Source organism: Pistacia vera, unplaced genomic scaffold (genome assembly GCF_008641045.1).
Source record: "Pistacia vera cultivar Batoury unplaced genomic scaffold, PisVer_v2 Contig7, whole genome shotgun sequence".
Taxonomy (NCBI): domain Eukaryota; kingdom Viridiplantae; phylum Streptophyta; class Magnoliopsida; order Sapindales; family Anacardiaceae; genus Pistacia; species Pistacia vera.
The window spans coordinates 341,231-367,966 of NW_022196556.1; the positions used below are offsets into that span (position 1 = coordinate 341,231).

A 26,736-nucleotide genomic window follows, 5' to 3' on the forward strand; every position below is an offset into this window, starting at 1 on the left:
TATATATATATAGTACACAGTTTATTTATAAATTGCTTGAATCAAAAAATTCATCAATTAAAAAAAATTTAAAATTCTGCTTATATTAACAATCTACTAAAGTTATTCATATTTACAAGATTATAGGGTTATATCAGATACCTCCCCTGAGGTATCGGTTCCCTAGATCTCCCATATGTATCAAAAACCCTAAAAACCTCCACGACATTTCAGTTTTATCAAGTTCCCCCCCGGGAACTGTTTTCCTATGGTTATAACTTATATGAAGGCCACATGAAACATAATAAATGTTTCGCTAATAACGCATGTATGCATTTTTGCTAACAAAAAAAAAAAAAAAAAAAAAAAGATAATATAATATTAATTAATTCCACATACTTTGGTTGAAAGGTACAATTTTGATAAACTATGATAGTTAGCATATTAATTTTCTTTAATTAAATTTTCGTCTATATCGTCAGAAATAACTACATGTTTTTGATTTTTTTTTTTTTTAATTAAAATTAACAATATAAAATAATTACATTGGCAACATCTAACCCAACTGATGTGAGTCGAAAATTTGCTGCACAGTTTAGAAGAACCAATTTCTCAACCGAACATATAGGAATTGTTTTTCTTCATACTGCTTTTTCAAATTTGAAAATAACACCTCTACTTATTTTCGAAAGTAATTAAGAACACCAAATACATCTTCACCTCCGGTCCAGTCCACCACAACCAGCTATTGTTCAAACACAAAATTCAATTTCTTACTTTACAGCAAACTCCACCACCATCATCGCCAAAAACAATTGAAAAGTCAAAACCCGACTGAACCACACCACCACCACACATAGAGAATAAGATTAGGAGGCCACGTCTTCTTATTTATGTGGCTTTAATTCCTTTGTTTGGTTGGCAGCACGTTTCTTAATTCCATTGGTTTGTTTATTGAGAACGATTTCAAAAGTAAAATTAATCCACGAGACCAACTTAAAAAAAATAGTGAATGCCAAGTTTAAGTGGGTTTTATCTTCTTACACTAGTCTTTATTTAAATCAAGTGGATCGATATTTTCAAAGAAGAATTATTAGTATGTCAACTCTCAAAGGTTAAATAATGTGTCATGTTTATAGGTAAGTTTTTAAAGCTTAGCGAAGAGGTAATCTTGGAAACCAAATTTATAACGTGGAAGTTCCTATACATGTTTTAGGAAACTTTCATAAGATTTCAAAACATATAAAGTGTGGTCTGTATGGACAAAAAATCGTCTTAGGCCTTATCAAGCACAAACACAAAACATCTATTATGTAGCTCAATATCATGATCTAATTCTGGTTAAGTCTATGCTAAAATCCACACCATTAGCCAGCTCATTATACCAATTAGGGCAGACTCCAAAAACCGGTCCTAGGAGGCCTGGTCCCAAAACAGGACCAGGCCTAAGGAGGAGGGCCCGGGCCCTCCTCCAAGGCCCGGGCCTGGGCCTAAATTTTTTTTACCTTTTATCATTTTAGTCCTTTGTAAAATTATATTAAACCCCCTAAAATAAGTATAAATTATAAGGACTAAAATGAAATTTTATAAAATTTATTAAAAAAAAAAAAATTTAACCGTTTGCAGCCAACGGTTATAAAAAATTTTATAACCGTTGGCTGCCAACGGTCAACTGACACCAACGGTTATATTTATATAATTATAAGTTTTTTTTTTTCATTTCCCCCCCCCCCACAAATACACTATAAATAACCCTAAAACCTTTAATTTTTTTCACACCAATCAANCAAAATACATCTTCACCTCCGGTCCAGTCCACCACAACCAGCCTATTGTTCAAACAACAAAATTCAATTTCTTACTTTACAGCCACATCCACCACCATCATCAGCCAAAAACAATTGAAAAGTCAAAACCCGAGCTGAAACCACCACCACCACCACCACCACCACATAGAGAATAAGATTAGGAGGCCACGTCTTCTTATTTATGTGGCTTTAATTCCTTTGTTTGGTTGGCAGCACGTTTCTTAATTCCATTGGTTTGTTTATTGGAGAACGATTTCAAAAGTAGAATTATGCCACAAGACAAAACTTAAAAAAAATAGTGAATGCCAAGTTTAAGTGGGCTTTATCTTCTTACACTAGTCTTTATTTAAATCAAGTGGATCGATATTTTCAAAGAAGAATTATTAGTATGTCAACTCCAAAGGTTAAATAATGTGTCATGTTTATAGGTAAGTTTTTAAAGCTTAGCGAAGAGGTAATCTTGGAAACCAAATTTATAACGTGGAAGTTCCTATACATGTTTTAGGAAACTTTTATAAGATTTCAAAACATATAAAGTGTGGTATGTATGGACAAAAAATCATCTTGGGTTTTATCAAGCACAAACACAAAACATCTAGCTCAATGTCATGATCTAGTTCTTGTTAAGTCTATGCTAAAATCCGCACCATTAGCCAACTCATTATACCAATCAGGCTACTCATAAATTGGATCATCCAATCACTGAAGCCTTACTATGAATTGGGTCTTGTTGTTAGTTCACTTGGGCTTAGACCCATCATCCCATGGCTTTTCCAAAGAACCTAGAGTTCTATTCATATTCTAATTCATCTACTTCCTATTTCATGTATATCCTAATTCATCTAATATCTTGAATTTTGCATGAATTAGGATTGTTACTACTACCAAAGCAAGTAAATCATGACTTTCTCATTCCAAACTATTAAAGTTATTATTTCTAAGAACCACAGTCACCTCTGCCGTAGTTTTAGTTTATGACGTTCAATATGTTGACTTGAGGGCAGACACCATACTGTGTCTCCCGTGAGCTTTACTCCGATGTAAACACTACACTGTGCTCGTCGCGAGCTTTTGTGTTTATTTTCTTGGTATGTGCAGATCCAGCCGATCGTCGCTCAACCGTACAGGATCAACTGTTTCCTAACAGTAGATTTTGCAATCTACATGGTCCAAGTTTTATACGCGTTTTAATCCGGGGATATAGACAAACAAGAAAAGACAACAACAGTCAGTCAAATGATGTGAATGTGCTGATTCAACGTAAAATAATACATCATTTGGATTAATATTTTTATGTGAACAATTTTCAACCACATGGGTCACACTCACACCATTATCATCACAATGAAGACTCTATCTTCATAAGACAAAAACACCACGCTTGATTTTTCCTGGATAAGATCCCCTACACTCTGCTGCAAACCCTACAGTCGGATTTATCCATTAATGGCTTCAGCGCAAGAAGATCTTACTTGGCAAGAGCTGTTGGGCAACAACAACTGGGAGAAACTCCTCGACCCACTTGATCTTTCCCTCCGGAAGCTCATCCTCCGCTGCGGCGACTTCATTCAGGCCACCTACGACACCTTCAACAATGACCAGGGCTCCAAGTACTGCGGCAGCAGCCGTTATGGCAAGACAAATTTCTTCGACAAAGTCATGCTTGAATCTGCTTTAGACTACCAAGTCTTCTCCTTCCTTTACGGCATCGTACGTGTCAGTCTCCCTAAAGCCTTTCTCCTCCACTCGATGTCCCAGGAGTCCTGGGACCGTGAATCTAACTGGATTGGTTACATTGCCGTCACTTCAGATGAGAGATCCAAATCTATTAGCCGTCGTGAAATCTACGTGGCGTGGCGTGGGACCACCAGAAACTACGAGTGGGTTAATGTGTTCGGCGCCAAGATGGAGTCTATCGGACCCTTATTAAAGCAGAGTGTCAAAGTTGGAGATAATAGCAGTAGCGACAGTGATGACGATGAGAAAGTCCCTAAAGTGATGCTCGGATGGCTAACTATTTACACTTCCGATGACCCCAAATCGAAATTCACAAAATTGAGCGCCAGGGTACAACTTACGAGGAAGATTAAGGAGTTGAGGGAACGATATAAAGACGAGAAACTAAGTATAATCTTTACAGGGCATAGTTTGGGGGCAAGTTTATCAGTTTTGAGTGCTTTCGATCTGGTAGAAAATGGCATCACTGACATTCCTGTATCAGCCTTTGTTTTCGGCTGTCCACAAGTTGGAAACAAAGCTTTCAACGAGAGGATGAAACAGTATCCAAACCTCAAGGTTTTGCACGTAAGAAACAAAATTGATCTTATCCCTCACTATCCAGGGCGATTATTGGGGTATGTGTATACAGGAACTGAGCTTGAGATTGATACAAGGAAGTCTCCGAGCTTAAAGGATTCGAAGAATCCCAGTGACTGGCATAATTTGCAGGCAATATTACATATAGTAGCCGGATGGAATGGAGAGAAGGAAGAGTTTAAACTGAGAGTGAAGAGGAGCGTGGCTTTAGTGAACAAGTCGTCTGAGTACTTGAAGGATGAATTGTACGTGCCTGGTTCATGGTGGGTTGAGAAGAATAAAGGAATGGTGAGAGATGAAGATGGAGAGTGGGTTCAGGCTCAACCAGCTGAGGAAGACCTACCTGTTCCCGAATTTTGACTGTTAAGTGATGAGCCCACAGCCACTCTTTTGAACTTTAGGTGTCGCCAACTCTTTCTTTTTAAATTCAGTTTCTTATCCACATTATGTGTCTCATTTGTATTCCGTGTGTCCTCCATTGGTGAATTTGTAGAATCATTGAACGTGTCATCTTAATGATAAAATTTATTGTTATATATATATATATATATATATAGTATAACCTCTTTATAGTCATAATGGTGGGACTAACTAATTTTTATTATTATAAGAAGGTTACAATTGAATGGAGATGTAATTACAAAAATTATAGTTTTGATTTCTTATATTTTAATTCATGTTTTAATAGTACAGTATTAGGATTTCAATTCAGCGCTTTAATTGCCTACTTTTGAAATTGATTGAAGACCGTGTCTTGGAACCAGCAAAAATAAGTGTCATTAATAGAACTATAAATGTAGTTGATGCATGGTCAATTGATGTGAAGCCAAGATAATTGCTAATGGTTTTAAGCATTGCAAAATTAAGACCCTCGATTTTGATGAATTGCAAGTTACAAATGAAGTAGATAAGAAAAATAAAAAAGCCATTGCAAAATTGAGTGATCAGATTCGACAATTTCACCACACTAATCAAATGGATATTAATGTCTTCATTGATCATCCAAATGAGCAACAAATCGTGTATGCTTTAATTGAAGAAGAAATCATTACTACCATTAGACAATAAGATAAAAGAAATAATCCTAAGGATGATAGTACGGAAATACAAAAAGTTTCATGCCATGAAGCTCTAAACATGCTTGAGAAGCTAAAAATATTTTGGCTTCAACAAGAAGGTGTCCATGCTAGCAAGTTATTACATACTAGCAAGGTAAAAGATGCGGTAACAACTCTAAAAATATAAATCATTGTCCCAAACAACTTTAGATAAATATTTTATTTCATCTTAAACCTATAATGTAACATAACATATATTTTTGGTAATATACAAATAATTATTACTATGTAGAGGCAACTTTCCTTAAGACGGGAATTAGAAAAATTATAACTTATTACAATGTGGAGTTTATTCTTATTTATAACTATCCCAAATTGAGACTAGAGTTTTTCATGACTATGTAGAGTTTATTCTTATATAGAATATCACTATAGAGAGGTTTTACTGTATATATATTATATAAGTTTGATGAAAGTCTAATGCATTTTGCAACATATTTTATGCGTAAGCCTATCAAAAGTCTAATGTTAGTATATGTTGATGCTGGATTTTGACACCAACGACTCACATGTGCAAAGTGCTAAGCGGGCTTAGAAGTTACACGTGATATGAAAATATGTAGCAAGAGGGTAAATAAAAGACGGTTTTTAAAGTGGTTCAAATGCTCAAAAGCGATTCCTACATCCACTGTAATTGTATTAATAGATGGTTACAGTCAGGTCGCATGTAGCGAGTTAAGTAACAATCTAGAGAGAGAGAGAGAGAGTGTGTGTGTGTGTGTGTGTGTGTGCTGTTTAAGACTAAAGGTAAGCCAATCCCGTAAATGAGAGAGGAGCCCTCTATTTATAGTGGGAAGATTCAAGGTAATAATCATGAGCCTGCAATCTGGTAGGTAGGGCACAATTTCTAACCCGTTTCCCATTGGTTGTCTACACGAGAAATATCCTTAAATTGCGTAGGGTTTGGGCAGGTGGACGATTCCTAGCCACTCGCAAGCCTGACATTCACCTGTTGCACTGAGGAGAACCATACATCTTCCGTCATTGCACGACGTGGCAACGTCTAGACGACAAAAAGCCTCCCTAAATTCTGATTGGCTCTTGCTGACGAGAGTCCACGTCAGCCCTGACTTTTTAGGCATAACAATATATAAATAGTTACAGGGATATGTGACAAGAAATAACTGATTCATTAAGTCGATTAACACTATCATAAATCAAGCTAATTATAAATTTAATGGTAGTGTCGGAGGAATTACTGCTAAATAAATCATAGTCAATTGATAGTTGTCTTATTGAAATACAAATTGGGAGGACGGTGGTCAATAAAATTCCGAAGGATATATTTTAAGTGGTCTAAGAATTGGAGAAATTTACTAAAGGCTGCTTTTAGTCATTCGTTAACGAAAAGTCATTACGGGCCTGATGCATGTTTCCTACAACATGCAAATGTAGCAAGTATACTAATCGCACAAGTAATATAATGATGAGTGATTATCGTTCCCACGAGGATTGTTAGCTAAGCACTAAGTTTCCTACTATTCTTAAGTTGGAGCAATCGATTTCTTTGGATTAATGGGAGCTATTTCTAATTAAAACTAAACAATAAATTTTAAACTAAAATTTACTATGAATGCGAGATGAAAAACACGGATAGAAATTAATTCAAGTGAAACGGGTAGGGTTTTGACTTCATTCGGATTTTATGGGTAAAACCTATAAATTAAACTAAATTCATACTCATATGCATTGATTGTAAATCGAACTCTCTTAAGTGTTAAACATACCTTCTCAGGCTATGTTTCCCTACTCTTCCTTATCAACTTTCCGCACCCAACAAATTGAAAGTTAACAAATCCAAGCTCATTTAGCATAAGAATCCTACAATGATTTCATTGATTTTTGAATCTATCTCTAGCATCCAATACTACAATGGTGATTACCCAAGAAACCTAACATGATTCATTTCTCAATCTCACCATGTTCATCACATATAAGCATTAAAAATTCAGAGTAAACACACAATCCAAGCACAATCATATGAAAAGAAAATAATCAATCACTTAACCCATTAAAATCCGAACTACAATCAAAACCCTAACCCAAAATGGGTTAGTTCATGGCTAAATCAACAACACAAATGAAAGAAACGAAAATATTAAAGTTCAACATAATGAAAATAACAGAAAAGATAAGAAATCTCCCCAAATGATGAATCCTCTAGGTTGAAATCGAATCTTAACCCTTGTTCAACCTCCCAATCTCTCAAACATGAACTCTAAGAAAAAGTAAAATGCTCTCTAACCCTATTCGACCTCCCCTGGAAAAAGGCTAAGTGTTTTCTTTTATACCTCGCCCAAATTTCCCAGAAAAACACGCACAAAGTAGAACTGTGCGTTTTTACAAAACTGGAATTTACGACCGTCACCGCGGTGAAGAGAGAAGCAGACATGTTCGTGTCTGGTGTACTTCGCCGCGGCGAAGCTTCTTGAAAAGTTCTGAAATTACAGAACTGCCACTATGCTTGCATCTTCGCTTGATTCTTCGATCTTCGGTGCTCTCCCTTGGAAGCGAGCTTCATAGTGCTTTATTCTGCTTCAGAACTCTCCCAACTTCTGAGATCCGCTTATTTCTGAGTTTAGAATTTCCAATTTTGTCCTTATTTGCTCAAAATGTCCGTTTTAACTTGAAACACGAAATGTAAATATTTAAGCAACAATTCAGGTTAAAATGAACTAGAAAGTACCTGAAATCCGACTAAAAAGTCTAATGAAAACAGTATAATCCACGGATTTTCAGGGCCTGATTGTAAAAGAATAAAGAAGGATCTAATATAGTTTCTTAAGTTCGGGTCCCCTTGATGGTAAAAAAGTAAGAGAAGAGTCTAACATAATCTCTCGAGTTTGAGTCTCTACGACTGCTAATAGGGGTGATCACTGGAACTTTTACCCGACTGATAGTTCTAGGATCCCGGAGAATTAGTTGGATGCACGCAAATTCACCGAACACCCTCTGTCATTAAAAAAAATAAAAAGGTCTTGTCATTTGCCTCTTCTTTCAAATAAGTTAATTAGGTCGTTAAAAAAATAGTTGAAAATGAATAGTGAATTAGTTTCGATCATCCAATACAAAATTTCAATAGCGGATTTCAATAAATAATTTACTTTTGGTTATATATACAAAATCTCTCATTTTCTATAACTGGATAATACTACATGTATTAAGAAATTTACAAAGATTTATTGTATAAAGTGATGTGACAGGATATTAATGGAAGAGTGAAAATGATGAGTTTAACTTTTGTATTCACTCTTCCATTCATCTCCTATCACCTTACTTTGTACAAAATTTTTTTGTAAATTTCTTTGTACGTCTAACATTATTGTTTCTATAAACCTTGACTGATGACCGGAGTACCATTATCAAAATTAAGCCACTAAAATCTGAATCCATTTGTAATTTTTCAACTCATACACATTAAAAAAAGAAAACGACATATTTCTACCGAGGTTTAGCGAAATCCCAAGTTGATATATCTAGTTGCATTTATTCCAGATTTTCACCCTTAAAGTAATGTTGTTTCTTTTATTTTAACAAATTCCCAACTTTTCATTGTAGTGCGACGCACGTTAGCATGCTAAAGTGCATCAGCGCTTTCTTTGACAGAATATGGGCTCATGTTAGCAAAAAGTGACTCACGTTAGCAATGTCCAAGTTGACGCTTTTTGGCTTTTTTTGACCAATTCCGATGTCCAAAATCACTTCAGAGACCACTATTGGACTCCCTACAACCTCCTCTACAAAACTTATTCCTCCGATCGAGTCGCGACTTGACTTGTTCCGAATGATGTTTGGTCGAGCCGATCGAGCCGCAAGGAGGTCGCAGCATAGGTCCCTAAGAATAGCACAAGTAACCTGCGACGGCCTTCTCCCACAGGTTCAACGACCTGGGTCAGACCGTACTCAGTGCCTTACCAACATGCTTTGAGTCTCATCCGCAGCTCACAACCTGCGAATACTTAACATATTTTTACCGAAAGTAAGGAATCACATCGTCTTGAAACTGATATACGACAAAGAGTGTTTTACTCGAATGACCTCTTCAGATGTTATCCGTTGCGCTTGACAGCTAGTCTAGTCAATAAACTAATTATTTTGACAGACGTATCTATTGTACAATAAGTGTCAGCCATGGGCATTAAATGCAAGTCATGCTAAAACGACATTCTCTTTCAGAGCATTAAATGCAGATGAGGGCACATTTAATGTGGTGGAGATAACTGCGCTGACGCTTGGTTGCTCTAATGGAGGGAAGTGTTGATTGACATTCACAAAGCATGGAGGTTACTTTTTCTCGAGGATTAACGACACGTGGTTGCAATCAATGACGAGAAACATATCCCGCCCAAGCGTTGCTTGCCTAGGGAAACCAATCGTCGTTTTCCCCCCTATAAAACTTTGGGTTGCTTCAAGTTTTGTCACAGAACTCATATTTTCAGAGAAAAAAACAAAACTCTCACGAAATTAGTCCGCCCTTTTTCCAGTTGATGCACACTCTCTGTTACGACAAGAAGTTCATTCCTAGCAGCCAAGAGGTAATGAGGATTTCTCTTTCATTTCCTTTTATTATTTTGCTGATTGCTTGACTTTTGCGATAATGGTGGATATGAACTGTCCGACAATTTTTTATGGTGTGTATTTCTGGACAGTGGTGAGAAGAGAGCTTTTTCCTTCATAAATAGTGAGAACTTAGGGCATGAATCCTTGGGGATTCATCCCCAAGGATTTTTAGGGTTTTTCTAGGGGTTAAAGAAGACACATTAGGGTTTCTTTTGCTTTTCCACGTCATCGTACGGAACACTGTACGGAGACTGAGTTATCTCTGCGTGTCACCCCTTTTTCAGACTTTAAGAGCAATGGACGCCTCAGCGACCAGAGCAGCAGAGGGGACGAGCTCGCAAGCGCCGAACGCCCCAGCGGGTCCCGTGTTGGAGACCTTATCAGTGGCCATCTAGGATGAGATACAGAAAGTAGTGGACCAATAAGCGCTTAGTGTGGATGTCTACCAGCACAGGACATATACAGCTTGGAATCCCAATAGGGAATGGTCGCGATCTCTGAAGCGATCTCTAAATGTGGGACGTTGATACCTTTTCACCCCTTCATTAGATCGATCCTCGACCACTTCGAGGTCGCGCCATTACAATTGATGCCTAATACATATATGATAGCTATTGCTATGTATATCGCATGTGGCGAAAAGCGCTAGAGCTCACATGTGCTTACTATCTGAAAAAGAGCAAGGATAAAGACTCTTTTTACTTCTCGAAACGATTTACGATCGAGGGATGAATATTTGGTTACCCCTATAACATCGGGGCTTATGAGACCAAATTTTTCTTTTTTAAGTATAATGGCATCTCCCAGTTTAGGGAGCTGAGTAGGTTTTCCTCTCCTTTAATTTGCGAACTATTCGTTTTCCTTCAGTTTTTGTTTCTAACGAACCTTTTTGTCTCATTGCAGGAAATAAGATGACTAGATTGATGGCTCTGACAGATTTCAACCGAATTGTGGAATTCGGTAATCTATCCGAGCAAAGTCGCGACGTGAGACTGCTCGTGACTACTGTCAACTTAAGAAAATATGGTTTTTTCAATCCTGAAACATCTCCGAAACCCTTAGTCCTTAAGTATCCTCACACTTAGAACCTCTTTCTTCTGTCTGTAGTGACCTTTTTGCTAACATGCCTTCATGGCGCGCAGCAACCATGCCACCCAAGGTTTCAAGGCCGATGATGAGAACCAGGGGGTTTGTTTTTCCCTAGGTCGCCCTAACTAAGCCAACCGAGGTGATCCTTGACGATATCCCCACAAGAGTGATACACATTGGTGCGCGAACACCCACAGAGCGACATGGGGAAGCTTCTTGGCCTGCGGCTACTCGCGTCGCTAAGTAGAAAACCATGGGCCAGAAAACTAAGAAAAGAAAACAGTTGTAGGCTGAGGAAGAATCGAAGTCCGAGCCGAAGGGCTTAGGGGTGTAGCTTAGAGGATCGCAACCTTACTAGGCTTTCCACTAGGAGGTGCCCCTAAAGCGCGTGCCTAGCATTTCGGTGTTCCCTAAGAGCTTGCGCAGAGGAGAGGAGGAGGCCGCAGTTGCCCGAAAGAGAGCGAGCAAACAATGGGTCGATAAGATGCCAGTTCCTTCGGGGGCAAACATGCTTGTGTTGGATTCCATAGGGTAACTCCCGGAACACTTGCAACCAGTGGTGTATACCCTGCTAGAGTGCCAACTAGCTGCAGCCTTTGAGGAGTTTGTGGCTTCTCGACCTGCGGACCTGATGGCAACAGCGCTTCAGCTGCAAAGCCAAGTAAAACAACTCGTTCTTGTTGAGGACTTCCCAATATCAGTTGATTTTCTCACCTTTTATGATTTTTGGGAAAATGGAGGTTAACTCTTATTTCTTTTCTCATGTAGTCCCTGCTTTCCTTGCATATGACCTAACAGAAGATCAACTTGGACTCTGCTAGAGGGCTCCACAAGTTGAGGGAGGAGAATGCCAAGCTGAAACATGATTTCGCGACTTTGGATGCAGAGGCAAAAACGCTTCACGTCCAGGTGAATCAGTACTTGGTAGAGAGAAATTCTTCCCTTCGCACAGTGGAATTCCAGAAGGCTGAGCTCAAGAAGAGAGGCGAGGAGAACAAAGAGCTCCAAAGGATAGTGGCCAGACTCACCAAAGAGTGTGGCGAGAAAGAGAATGAGCTAAAGGTAAACTCTAAGCATGCCATGAAGGCAGAGGAAGACAAAACTCGATTGTAGGAAATTTCTGAGAAGTTGAAAAGGACTCTAGAAATGGACCTCGAGCTGTCCCAAGGACGGGTCGCTTCTTTAATTGATTAGATGAAGCGACAAAATCTTGAACTCGAGAGGAAGGCCGCTGATTGGGCAATACAGGCCATCTACAACTTGCGACCAAAGAATTCGGGGATGGACCTCTTTGACCTCCCGAATGAATATTAGGACATCTTTGCTTCCATGGCCTAAGCTAATGATGCCGAGGAGGAAAAGGGACAAGAGCCTCCTATGGAGGATGACCAGCCTAAGGCCTATGTCCCTGAGGACCCCGTAGCTGATCTCATGGTTGGCGACTAACCAGGGGATACAGAGGTCGCGCCCGCAGAGCCTGAAGGTGGAGACCAATGATCGCTTCTTCTGCTTCTGCATAACTTTTCTTTTGACTCTTTCTTTTTATTACTTATCTTCTTTTTGGTTGCCCACTGTACTTATTTGAATTACATATATGTAAAAGAAGTATTTTTATCCATTCGTGATAGCACTTCTATAATTCGAGCACTTCACAAGACTAATGTTACATATCTGAACAGGAAACTTGTAAAATATCGTAATGAACAAGATCATACAAGACAAATTTGTTTAAGACAAAGAAGAATGATCTTATTCATAAAGGTTACAATGAAAACTTTACAAGTAAAAGAAATGGAAAATTAAGAGTGAGTTCAGAATTACTAGTAATAGGGGTGAAGATGCTTAGCATTCCAAGCTCGCAGCACTTCGGAACCGTTAAGCCTCTTGAGATGATACGTTCCAGGTCGTATTACCTTGGCGATGTGATATGGACCTTCCCAGTTAGGTCCCAGTACCCCCGTACTTGGTTCTCTTGTACTGAGAATGACTTCTTTCAAAACCAAGCCATCGACTTGAAAGTCTTTTCTCTTGACCTTAGAGTCGAAGAACATTTTCACACGCTGCTGGTAGGATACTATCCTTAACCAAACCTTGTCACAGTGTTCTTCAATTGGATTCAGACTTGCACGTGAAGTGTTTCATTGTCTGTTTCATTGAATAGGTCTTTCTGGAGCGAACTAGTCCTTACTTCCACTGGGATCATAGCCTCGCAGCCATATGCTAGCAAGAAGGGCATTTTTGAAGTAGAGGTTCTCGGAGTTGTTCTATATGCCCATAGAACTTCTTGGAGCTCATCGACCCAATTACCCTTGGCAGCGCCAAGCTTGGCCTTCAGAGTGTGCTTGATGGTTTTGTTAATAGCTTTAACCTGACCATTGGCTTGCGGTCTTGCGACTGAGGCAAGCTTTTTATGGATCCCTAGCTCATTGCAAAACTACTTGAATTCCTCATTGTCGAACTACTTCCCATTATCAAAGATGAGTGTATGAGGAATCCCGTAGCGGTACACTAAATTCTTGAAGATGAAGTCTTTGAGCTTCTTGGTAGTGATAGCGGCCAAGGGTTCATCCTCGGCCCATTTGGTGAAGTAATCTACTATAACCACAACATAATTGACGCCCCATTTTCCAGCTGGCATGGGCCCAATAAGATCAATTCTCCACATGAAGAATGACCAAGGGCTAGTCATTGTTTTCAGTTGGTGGGAAGGAACTCGCGAGATATTATCGAACTGTTGACACTTGGCACACTTTTTCACAAAATTGAAAGCATCTTCCTAAAGTAGAGGCCAATAATACCCTTGGCGGACAATTTTATTGGCGAGGGATCGTACGGCAGTGTGATTACCGCAGATCCATTTATTTATCTTCCTTATAATATAGTCTGCTTCTTCGTCGGTTACACATTGGAGGAGAGGGGCACCAAACCCTCACTTGTATAACTGATCTTCGACGAGCATGTAACGAGCAGCTCTAGTGCGCATGATTTTTGCCTTAGTGTTGTCATTGGGTAGAGTCTTATCTCGAAGATATTGAATGATTGGAGTCATCCAAGAAATTGACTCTATTGTAGCTATAGTCTGCTCGGGTGAGCTAATACTAGGAATCTCTATGTACCGAACTAGAATACTTTCCAGCACATCTAAGTCTAGCGACGAGGCTATTCTTGCCAAGGCATCTGCGACAGAGTTACTGTCTCTCAGAATTTGCTTGATCATGAAGTGCTTGAAAGGCTCGAGTGCGGCCTTAGCTTTCTTCAGATAACTGATCATGTTCTCTTCCTTGGTTTGATATTCTCCCAAGATCTGATTAACAACCAGCTGGGAATCACTGTGAATACTGATCGCGCTTGATCCTATTTCTTTCGTTAATCGCAGATCAGTGAGCAACGCTTCATATTCGGCCTCGTTGTTTGTAGCTTGGAACCCAAATCAAAGAATTCCGTGGATGAGAGTCCCCTCGGCACTGAGGAGGAAAAAACCTGCCCCAGCTCTTTACCTGTTCGAGGAACCATCAATATAAAGGCTCCAAGTCTATAAGTTTTGAACGGTTTCCTGGATGACTTTGCTGGCTTGCTACTCGGATTCCCGATTCAGCTGGTACGAGAATTCTGAAATGAAATCGGCAACAACCTGCCCTTTGATGGTTGCTTTCGGTTTGTAATGCAGATCAAATTGACTCAGTTTCATTGCCCATTTGAGTAACTTACCCGAAGCTTCTGGCTTTTGAAGAACTTGCCTAAGCAGGTAGTTGGTTAGAACATGGATTGTGTGGGCATGGAAATAGGGTCGCAGCTTCTTGGAGGCGATCAGCAGGGCATAAGCTAATCGCTCCATTTTTGGATACTGCATCTCGGCGTCTCGCAATCGCTTGCTCGCGTAATACACTAGCCATTGAACTCTGCCCTCTTCCCGAATGAGAGCTGCGCTACCCGTATGTTGAGAGATTGACATGTATATGAGTAGAATTTCCTTGGAAAGAGGCTTGGACATGAGAGGTGGTTTTCCGAGGTGTTCTTTTATACTCTTAAAAGCTTGGTCACACTCTAGAGTTCACTCGAACTTCTTGTTGGCCCTGAGTATATTAAAAAATGGCAAGCAATGATTTTTCACTCTCGATATGAAGCAACTGAGAGCCGTTATTCTCTTATTTATGCTCTGAACCTGTTTTCAGTTAGTCGGGCTTTTTATATCAGTGAAAGCTTGAATCTTCTCGGGGTTGATTTCGATTCCCCTCTAGTTAACCATATACCCTAGGAACTTTCCCGAGGATACTCCGAATGAGCATTTAAAAGGATTGAGCTTCATTCTGTATCTTCAGAGTACGTAGAACATCTTAGCAAGATGCACTATGTGATCTGAAGCAACATGTGACTTGACCAGCATGTCATCAACATAAACTTCCATCGACTTTCCGATTTGCTCGAAAAACATATAGTTAACTAGCTGCTGGTAAGTTGGCCTAGCGTTTTTTAGGCCGAAGGGCATGACCTTGTAGTAATACAGTTCCCGATCTGTAACGAACAAGGTATGCTCTTCATCCGGTGCATACATTGGGATCTCATTATATCCCGCATAGGTATCCATAAAACTTAACAGCTCGTGCCCAGAGGTGGCATCGACGAGCTAGTTGATCCTCGACAAGGGAAAACTGTCCTTCGGACAGGCTTTGTTGAGGTCGGTGAAGTCAACACATGTTCACCACCTGTCATTGGGCTTCTTTACCAAGGCTGGATTGGCAACCCAACTCAGGTAAAGCGCTTCTTGGATGGACCCGTTCAAAAGGAGCTTATCTACTTTAGTTTTCAAGGCAGCATAGCGTTCAGGGTCCATGGCTCTTCTCTTCTGGAAAACCGGTTTGACCGCACTGTCAATGTTGAGTGCATGACATATGACATTCCGGCTAATCCTGATCATGTCAGCATGAGTCCATGCAAAAACGTTGGCATTCTCTAGTTAAGCTTTTGGCGAGTTGGGGGTTGAGATGACTCCAGATTTTCAAAACTCGGGTCGACTCATTTTGATCAATTGACACCTCAGATAGGTCCTCAATTGGCCCACTATGAGGGCACTCCTGGATGCGAGGATCCATGGTATCCTCTATTGGGCCGGACTGTGGCTCGATTCTGCTAATCTCCATAGCCTGCTCGTGGATGCCTATTGGCCTTCCTTTTTCCTTGCACGCCATATGCACTGCTCTTACGTACTAGTCGCGAGATTTGCGTTGAGATCCTTTTACTTCCCCGATCCCCGTCGGGTGGGGAACTTTATTTTTAGATAGTAGATGGAGGTGACTGCCTTAAAATTTCGTAGTAAAGGTCTTCCCAAAATTCCATTGAAGACGGACAGACAATTTACCACAAAAACTCTGTCATTTTGGTCATTTCGTTGGTCTCACCCAACGTGATCGGGAGGGAGATCGTTCCTTTAGGAATCATATGATCCCTAGTAAAACCATAGAGAGGGATGGAGGTAGGCTTCAGGTCTGTCTCGTCCAATTATATTTTTTCGAAAGCTCGCTGAAATAGGATATTCATAGCGCTTCCATTGTCTACCAACATTCTATGGACTTCACACCGACCTATTTCAGGTGCGATGATGAGTGCATCCTCATGGGGATGATGTAGTCACACCGTGTCTTTCTCAGAGAAGGTGATCTCCTTTTCCCTGCAAACCTTAGTGGGTCATGCTGTCGTGTTCATTACACTCATGGGGTCATGACGAGCTTCCCGAGCATACCTCTTCTGGGTACCTCATGAATTCCCCGCGAGGTACGGTCCTCCAAAGATGATCCCTACACAGTAGAAACCCTTGCGGCCACGACACTTCTTCCCTTGTTCCTCTTGATCATTTTCCTGAAGGAGAGTCGAACCATCGACATACTCTTTAAAGTGCCCCTACTTGATGAGGTCTTCGATTACTTGCTTGAGAGCCCGACACTCATCAGTGTGATGCTAATTATCCCGATGATAGCGGCATTATTTTTTGATATTTCTGGCTGAGGGGGGATTTTTCATGCGTTCTGGCTCTCCGAGCAAGTTGGCCTCCTCTGACTTATCCAGAATAGCAGACATTGAGGCCTCAGAGAAGTGTATTGACTTTTGTCGCGATCGCGACAAGGAATTGGGGCACAAGATTTTTTGGGCTCAAATCGTTGCTTTTTTCCTTTTCGTTGATCGTCATTAGCCCATCTGCAATCAGCTTTTCTACTATTCTCCCCCCGGTCAGGAGCACTGGTCGAGGGATCGGGGTCGCGGCGATTAAGAGTAGTCACGAAATTTTTAATTCGGAGATATTTCTTAGTGAGGTTGTAGAAGTGAGTGAGGGAAACATCGCCCTCGGATTGTAGTTCCTTCCACAAGTCAGTCTGCGGGCGAACCCCCGCGATAACGAGAGTTTGAACAGACTCTTCGGGAGTGTGAGCCACTTTATGGAGTTCCATGTGGAATCTGTCTATGTAAGACTTGAGGGATTTGTTCCTTTCCTTACCGTATGTTGCTTAGATAGCTCAATGGCATCGAGAACTTCCCATTCGCCTAGAAGTGTCTCAGGAATGATAAGCTCATTTGATGCCATAAGCCGATTGATCCCGCGGGAAGTGACCTGAACCAGCGCTTGGCATGGGTAGTTAGGGTTAGTACTAAGCAGCGACATTTAGCCAAGTCGGAGACTTGGTGGAGTTCCATGAGGTCGTTGAACTCGTAAAGGTGATCCTGCAGATCTGAATTCCTATCGAATGCCCGTATGTCAGGCATTCTAAATCTTGATGGGAAAGGAGTAGCTAAAACTGCTGGAGAAAATGGAGACGCCTCTATAACCTTCCCATACTCATTTTACTGAGCCTTAAGCTGATCCAAAGCTCGTTGTAGTTCCTCAATCTAAGGCAGCAAAGCTGCCTAGGGATCACTTTCTGCAACGTGGGTTCGACCCTCATAGTTGCGGTTGAGGAAATACTACAAATCGGGCTCTTCCTCAACTCGGTCGGAAGCTCCGACGAACCTTGACATACGCTGGTCGGGGTCGTGTGAAGGCATTGAATGGCTCTGAGAGTTTTTCTGATCTCTATGGTGGTCCGAATTGACCCGCGAACGACGGGGGTTTCTTGCATGATGACGGTTGAGGTCATCATTTCGGCGATATTGGGAATCTCGTTGCCTTGCACTTTTGTGAGAATGCCCATGCGACGTGGTATGGGACGGCTCATGCTGCGACATCTCGCCGAGTCGCAATGCCAAGGGTACTTTACCCGTTGCACGACTAGTGTTTGTTGGTCTTTCGGAGCCCTTCGATCCACTACTCGCCACTTGTTTTCCTTTACTTTTGCATACTATATTGTGTGTAGTACGGGCTTTTGCCCTTTTCCACGCTTTGGCGCGACCTACAGGCGTTTTTGGCGATGACACCGCTTCATTGGACTCTGGTGGCACGACCTGATCCAAACGGTCCAGCCTTTGGCTAACCGTTTAGAGAGTGTTATTGAATCTCTCCAGGTAACTCATCACGGTTGGGTCGAGCTGTGAGCTTGAAGGAATATCCGCCATGATACTCTGTTGGACTGGTGGCACTTCGGTAGAAGTGTCATCCCGTACCCAGGGGATTTCCTCATTGTCAAGGTCGATTCACTCCGTTTCGAAATCGCGAGCCATTTGTTGATAGGTAGGACCGATTTGTTAAAGGTTTCTGATGAAGAGTAGATACTAAATCACGCCCTCCTTCTAGCGCCAAACTGTTGATACTTGATTTTGACACCAACAACTCACATGTGCAAAGTGCTAAGCGGGCTTAGAAGTTACACGTGATATGGAAATATGTAGCAAGAGGTTAAATAAAAGAAGGTTTTTAAAGTGGTTCGGATGCTCAAAAGCGATTCCTACGTCCACTATAATTGTATTAATAGATGGTTACAGTCAGGTCGCATGTAGCAAGCTGAGTTACAATCTAGAGAGAGAGAGAGAGAGAGAGAGAGAGAGAGAGTGTGTGTGTGTGTGTGTGTGTGTGCATGCGATATTTAAGACTAAAGGTAAGCCAATCCCGCAAATGAGAGAGAAGGCCTCTATTTATAGTGGGAAGATTCAAGGTAATAATCATGAGCCTGCAATCCGATAGGTAGGGCACAATTCCTAACCCACTTCCCATTAGTTGTCTGCATGAGAGATATCCTTAAATTGCGTAGGGCTTGGGCAGGTGAACGATTCCTAGCCACTTACAAGCCTGGCATTCATCTGCTGCACTGACGAAAACCATACCTCTTCCGTCATTCCACGACGTGGCAACGTCTAGACGGCACAAAGCCTCCCTAAATTCTGATTGGCTCTTGTTGACGAGAGTCCACGTTAGTCCTGACTTTTTAGGCATAACAGTATATAAATAGTTAGAGGGATATGTGGCAAGAAATAACTGATTCATTAAGTCAATTAATACTATCATAAATCAAGCTAATTATAAATTTAATGGTAGTGTCGGAGGAATTACTGCTAAATAAATCATAGTCAACTGATAGTTGTCCTATTGAAATACAAATTGGGAGGACGGTGGTCGATAAAATTTCGAAGGATATATTTTAAGTGGTCTAAGAATTGGAGAAATTTACTAAAGGCTGCTTTCAGTCCTTCGTTAATGAAAAGTCATTACGGGCCTGATTGTAAAAGAATAAAGGAGGATCTAATATAGTTTCTTAAGTTCGGGTCCCCTTGATGGTAAAAAAGTAAGAGGAGAATCTAACATAATCTCTCGAGTTTGAGTCTCTACGACTGTTAATAGGGGTGATCACTAGAACTTTTACTCGACTGATAGTTCTAGGATCCCGGAGAATTAGTTGGATGCATGCAAATTCGCCGAACACGCTCGGTCATTAAAAAAAATAAAAAGGTCTTGTCATTTGCCTCTTCTTTCAAATAAGTTAATTAGGTCGTTAAAAAAAATAGTTGAAAATGAATAGTGAATTAGTTTCGATCATCCAATACAAAATTTCAATAGCGAATTTCAATAAATAATTTACTTTTGGTTATATATACAAAATCTCTCATTTTCTATAACTGGGTAATACTACATATATAAAAACATTTACAAAGATTTATTGTATAAAGTGATGTGACAGGATATTAATGGAAGAGTGAAAATGATGAGTTTAACTTTTGTATTCACTCTTCCATTCATCTCCTATCACCTTACTTTATACAAAAAATCTTTGTAAATTTCTTTATACGTCTAGCATTATTGTTTCTATAAACCATGATTGATGACCAGAGCACCATTATCAAAACTAAGCCACTAAAATCTGAATCCATTTGTAATTTTTCAACTCATACACATTAAAAAGAGAAAATGACATATTTCTACCGAGGTTTAGCAAAATCCCAAGTTGATATATATAGTTGCATTTATTCCAGATTTTCACCCTTAAAGTAATGTTGTTTTCTTTATTTTAACAAATTCCTATCTTTTCATTGTAGCGCGACGGACATTAGCATGCTAAAGTGCATCAACGCTGTCTTTGATAGAATATGGGCTCATGTTAGCAAAAAGTAACTCATGTTAGCAATGTCCAAGTTGACGCTTTTTGGCTTTTTTTGACCAATTCCGAAGCCCAAAATCACTTTCGAGACCACTATTGGACTTTCCACAACCTCCTTTACAAAACTTATTCCTTCATTTTTCGACCTCACTCACAATTTTCGACCACCTCCAATAGTCACTAACGGTGTTAGTTTAAGGGTGAGAATCTATAATAAATACAACCAAGATATGAACTTAGGGTTTGCTTGGGAGTTTTTTTTCCACTGGTTTTGAGAGGTTTTTAATTAGATTAGTTTTGAGGTGTTTTAAAACCATTACTTACCAATTTTTTATATACTATTTTTGACTGGCTCAAAAACCCCCCAGAACCAGTGTAGTGTATTTTTGAGGGGTTTATAAAGCACTCCAAATCGGGATGTTTTGGTTAGTTTTAAAATTTTATTCCACAAATACCCTATCCACTATAAAACTATCCCAATTATATCAAAAAAAAAAAAAAATTTAACTATATAATGCACGTCTTCAACCATATTAAATATAAAATAATTTTAAGCAATCATAAAAAAAAATTATTAAAATCTCATTTCTAGATGCTTTCTTGGAGAAGTGGAGTTACAATTTTTCAATCATTCTAGATGCTACAATGAATGGTGAAGAAAGATAAGAAGACTTTATCACATTTGAAGTTATAAAATACTAATATGTAGAAAACAAAAAAGAATTCTTACCTTATAATTGAAAAAACAAAACTCCCAAGTACTGGTTAGAGTTGATGTATTTTTATGGGCATATATGTAAATTTATTATTTTAAAAAACTGTCAGGATCGTTGGGAAATAAACTCCAAATACAGGTTCGGTGTTTTAAAAACTGCTACTAAAAACCCCTCAAAACCGTTACAATGATTTACCCTCAAAACCGCTATGGTGATTTATCCTCATAACCGCTATCATGAAACTTCCAAACAGACCCTTAGGGTTTTGTTAAACCTTGGGTGGGAATATGTGGTTTACTCCATTAAAAATAAGATAAAATTAGAGGAAGAGAGAATTTAAGTCTTGAAATCACGATAATTATCCCTTGAAATGGTTTAGTTAGCATTTAAATTTCCTCAATTTGATTTTTAATTTATTTTTTCTAAAGAAACTCGAAGGTCCATTTATTTTAAAAAATAGAACCAAAAGGGCCAAAACGGGTAAAAATTTTCAGCCCAAAATAATGATGGGTCAGTCAAGTTCGATCCATCTGTCCAAAGAATCTGACCCGACTCTGTAAAAATTTCTTTTTTTCCTGCCATGGAATGTTTTCACCGGAGACATAACGGGTAACTGTTACCGTATTCGATTGCATTCCATCCTCTCCATCGGGGAAGCTGCAAGCCCCAATCCCCGTTGAATTGCAGTTAATCTTTTCTGTTCGTTCCAAATCAGACTGTGAAATTGTCAATAAGGTAAATCATTTTTGTCATGAATTCTAGTTGATTAACTGATTTTGTTACTTTTTGCTGAAGGTTGTAATTCTGCAGATTGTCTTACTGAGATGGCTCTGGTTGATGTGACTAAATGTTGCGTTGATTCCATTCGCCAAGTAAGTTCTGTTTCTCTTTGTGATTTGTTTTTCCCTGGATAATTGAAGCGAATTTCTAGAGCTACAACAACATTTCTATTCATAACGTGTATATTTAGTAGTTATTTACATAAATTTGGTTGAAAATGTCATTGATTAGGCATGACTGGCTCACTTGATGTTAAATTTATGGGTTCAATATCTTGGTAATAGAGTTAATTAATCCCCTGACAGAGTTACAGCCTCTGAATTGTTAGGGCTATTGATAATTTGAAGATTCATGATTTGAGTAGTAGTCAGACCTGTGTTTTCTCAAGTTCAGGGGTTAGAATTTCGATACCTCAGGAGCGAATTGCCATGGGTTTTATGATACCAAGAATTGTAGGGTCCAGTATAGTTCTGCACTTGAGTATATACTAAGGGGAATTGGGGATTTCTGGGAATGAGAAAGAATTTATAAGTAATGAGTATACTTTATTAACAAACTGCATCATTGATTCTTTGGTGTGATTTGATAGACACCATAGAGCTAGAATCCTGTGTTTTCTCTTGATCTTTCTAAAGCTGTAAGATATTCTAATGAAGTTAGGTTCTACCATGAAATTTGTTTGATGCAATTTGTACTGGTTATTTCCAAATTACAAATACGTTATTCATACTAATGGATAGCTGTATTCTTGTTGCATTTTTCAGTTGTTTTGCATTTGTTTTTTCATTTTTCATTTTATTTTATTTAGATATCGGAGCACATTGAAGATGCTACTCTGTACATAGATTCTGGATGTACAGAGAGTTTCCAATTTATTGGAGCATTTCCTGTCTTGCTAGAACTTGGAGTACGTGCGGTTTGCAGCTTGGAAAACATGTGTGCTCTTGATGCGGTAAGTTGATTGGACATATTTCTAAATAAAATCTCACTCTTCATAATTTTCCCAGCATTTGTTATAATCTCTTTAAAATTTGGAAAATCCTTCTTTCCTGCTTGTCAGTGTAATTTCATTCCTGCTTGTTTCAGACCCTAATGATGTTCAAAAACCGAGAAATTAGGCTATATCACACAAAACCTAGAGCACCAGGGAGAGCTTTGTTAAAGAATCAAGGGGATAACGTAGTATCTAAACATGTTTAATGTGCTAGATTGTTAGTTCTTCTATTGTGCTAACTGTTTATCTAGACTTTGTTTGAAATCATAGCCATATCTGCAACTTCAAGCATGTTGTAATTTTCTATTGAATTGTTTCTGCAGGTGGTTGATTGGAACTCAAATTTTGATGCCACTAGAAAAATAGTGGTTATGACATCTCGCCTACTAAGTGATGCACATCGCTACATTGTACGGTGCCTGAGCACACACCACAGTGTTTGTGACTGTGCAATATTTACATCTATCTCAGAGGTGCTTTTTTGACATCGCTGTTATTATATGTTACGATTTATTGACTTTGTCTCTGTTAAACTTTTTTTATGTTCTTCATTTTCTTGTTGTGTGAGTTATGAACATAATCACCTAACTTTTATCTTATTCCTATATGGCATCTGAAACAAACTTGTATGTTGGTACTAGTAGTATTTAAGATTTAATCTGAAACTCCTTTGATTCTTGTGCATTTTCAATTTAAATATATTCATACTTGCAAACCTGTTGACATTCTATGGTGATAAGTTGTAGTATGAGGTTATATGTTTTTATTTTGATATCATTCTTGTGATAGGCGATAGCATGGTTTTTCTACCATAACCTCCTTTGTCTGTTGGGTTTGAGTATTATTGGAAATTTTTTTCATTGTAGATAGCTCACTCAGCATATCCTGATTCACCTCTGGGGCCAGATGCATTCCATGAGTATAAATCCTTGCTTCTTCAAGATTATGAAGAGCTCCTTAAGAAGAGCAATACAAAGTCTGGAAAGTCAGAAGATGACAACTTCCTGGAAAAATTGACCTTTGACGATGATGGATGGTCACGGCTTACATCTAGTGAAGTGGACATCCCTAATCTTGAAGCTAGATCAGCTGGAAAGGATCTATATGAAGATAATCCAATTGGGCTTATGGAAGATGTACGGCAAAAATTGGCTGTTTCTGTGCATCACTTTCCCATGATTTTGTGTCCTTTTTCACCTAGAATGTTTGTCTTACCTTCAGAGGGATCTATTGCTGAAGCATGCTTATCAAATGAACATGAGGATTCTCTTTGTCCTGGGTTGCCTCCGATAAGTTCTGGATCCTTCTCTGATGGTGATGACATCCCTCCGGGAGCTACTCTTACAGCCAATTTTCTTTACCATCTGGCTGCCAAGGTAACAAGTGGCACGTGGTTAAACTTGTTTTTGTCCATTATTTTGTATCTGAGTATTCTTTTATTTATTTACACGTGTTTCTAATATGCTTATCTACATATATATTTATTGAATTTCACTGTATTGGTTGTTCATTATTTTACTTCATATAATACTGTGATCCTAATTTCTTTTCCAAAATTGTGTAGATGGACTTGAAAATGGAAATATTTTCCCTTGGTGATTTGTCAAAAACTGTTGGGAAGATTTTGACGGATATGTCAAGCCTTTATGATGTAGGTCGCCGTAAGCGACCAGCCGGATTATTACTTGTTGACCGCACATTTGATCTTCTGACTCCATGCTGTCATGGAGACTCTCTTGTTGATCGCATATTTTCATCTTTGCCTCGTAGGAAAAGAACTACATCCTATACCCACACGAAAGGTTCTCAAAGCCAAGTCAAATTAGGGCCTTCTCACATACAACGACCTCCTATTGATGTTCATATACCGATTGTAAATATCTTAAGTATAGAAGATTTGGAAAGAGAAGATTCTCAGGTTTCACAGAATGTCGAAGCTTTTTTACGTGGGTGGGATGCTTACAACCAATCTTCTCAAGTTGTCAATTTGGTTGATCTTGGCAACAAAGTCCATACTGAAAAGTCCCTTTCCTCTGAGATTCAGCTACTCAGTGGATCCTTTGTCTCCACCGAAAATTTTTGTGGAACACCATATATGAAAGCTTTACTGGATAGAAGAACAAAAGATGGGGCTGTATTGATAAAGAAATGGCTTCAGGAGACAGTGCGCGGGGAAAATTTAACTGTTAATGTGAGAACTCGTCCTGGTTCTGCTACAAAATCAGAGTTGCAACCTATGATTAAAGCACTGGCTCAAAGCCAGTCATCATTTTTAAGAAATAAAGGAATTATTCAGTTAGCAGCAGCTGCACTAGGCACTCTTGAGGAATCACACAGTGCCAGATGGGATGCATTTATCAGTGCAGAGAAAATGTTGCATGTCAGTGCTGGAGACACTAGCCAGAGTCTTGCTGCTCAAATTGGTGATCTTATCAACAAGAGTTTGGTCGGATCACAGGGGCAGAAGAATGGAAAACCAGAGTCGTCACAAGGACTACTCTCTTTCAAAGATGCTCTGCTCCTTATGTTTACTGGTTATGTATTGGCAGGTGAAAATTTCCCAACATCTGGATCTGGTGGCCCATTTTCGTGGCAAGAGGAGCATTTTCTAAAAGAAGCTATTGTAGATGCATTTCTTGAAAATCCATCAGCAGCCAGACTGAAGTTCCTCCATGGTCTAACAGAGGAGCTTGAGGCCAATCTAAGCAGAATGAAATCAGAGGAAACCAAAGAAGCGTCTTCGGATCAGTTAGATATTGATGATTTTGATGATGATCAATGGGGTAAGTGGGGTGATGAAGATGCAGATAATGATGATAAGAAAGACCAAGCGTACGATGACATGCAGCTGAAGTTGGAGTTGCGGGATAGGGTGGATAACCTTTTCAGATTTTTTCACAAGGTATCTGATCTAAAGAGGAGGAATATACAGTTGAGAGAAGGTCCTCTGGGCTCCGAAATTAACTTCAGTGGTGATTCATACACAAGTAAGGGATTACTTTATAAGCTGCTAACAAAAGTGTTGGGCAAGCATGATGTGCCGGGGCTGGAGTACCATTCTTCTACTGTGGGGCGACTTTTCAAAAGTGGGTTTGGGAGATTTGGTCTGGGACAGGTAATTTCTGATCTCTTTAAATTTTATGGAAAATGTGCTTCAGTAGTTCCAAAAGGTTGAACTTTGCTTTTACAAAATCTCCAGGCCAAACCAAGTCTTGCTGATCAAAATGTTATTCTGATATTTGTTATCGGTGGCATCAATGGTCTAGAGGTATGACTTTCTTGAGTTGTTTAAGCTTATTTTATAATGTGTCTCCTCTTTCAGAATGTGCTATTTTCTTTACTTAAAAAGTTTGCTTATGGTTTTAACACAAGCACACTCTTTTCGAATTCTCAGGATGAGTTCTAAATTGGCTTCTGCATCTGAAGTTTGTTTTAATACTATTTTCAGAAACCATATTTATAAACTTCCTCTTTATGTAATGTCAGGTACGCGAAGCCCTGGAGGCATTATCCGAGAGTGGAAGGCCTGACATGCAGTTGATTATTGGTGGAACAACTCTTCTAACCCCTGATGACATGTTTGATTTACTTTTGGGAGACTCTACTTAAATTTCATTTCTGCTCTAACATTATTTTTTCGTTTGGTGAAGGAAAATTATTTTACAGAAAGAAAATACTATTCTGGAATGCTGTTTTGGATGCTAAGGCCTAAGTGGCTGTAGTTTTAGGTTTTTTTGTTTCTCCCATAAATTCAAATAACTATCTAAAATATAATTTTATATTCAGCGAGTTAAACATTAAACAACCATCAGACCCTCTTATGTTAGTCAGTGTTCAAAGGAATTAGATTACCCGTAGGGTAAA

General features: G+C 39.3%; 2 protein-coding genes across 2 annotated transcripts; both read left to right on the plus strand.

Moving 5' to 3' along the window:
• Positions 1-3,233: 3,233 nt before the first annotated feature.
• Positions 3,234-4,463, plus strand: LOC116114018 (phospholipase A1-IIdelta). Its single transcript, XM_031400164.1, has one exon. The coding sequence runs from the start codon at positions 3,234-3,236 to the stop codon at positions 4,461-4,463; it is 1,230 nt and encodes a 409-aa protein (XP_031256024.1).
• A 17,449-nt stretch (positions 4,464-21,912) lies between these two features.
• On the plus strand, positions 21,913-26,504 carry LOC116114076 (sec1 family domain-containing protein MIP3). The gene is made up of 7 exons (XM_031400231.1): positions 21,913-21,970; positions 22,687-22,830; positions 23,196-23,345; positions 23,739-24,248; positions 24,437-25,987; positions 26,072-26,140; positions 26,359-26,504. Exons 1-7 carry the CDS (start codon positions 21,923-21,925, stop codon positions 26,479-26,481), a joined length of 2,595 nt encoding a protein of 864 aa, XP_031256091.1. The 5' UTR covers positions 21,913-21,922; the 3' UTR covers positions 26,482-26,504.
• Positions 26,505-26,736: the final 232 nt, after the last annotated feature.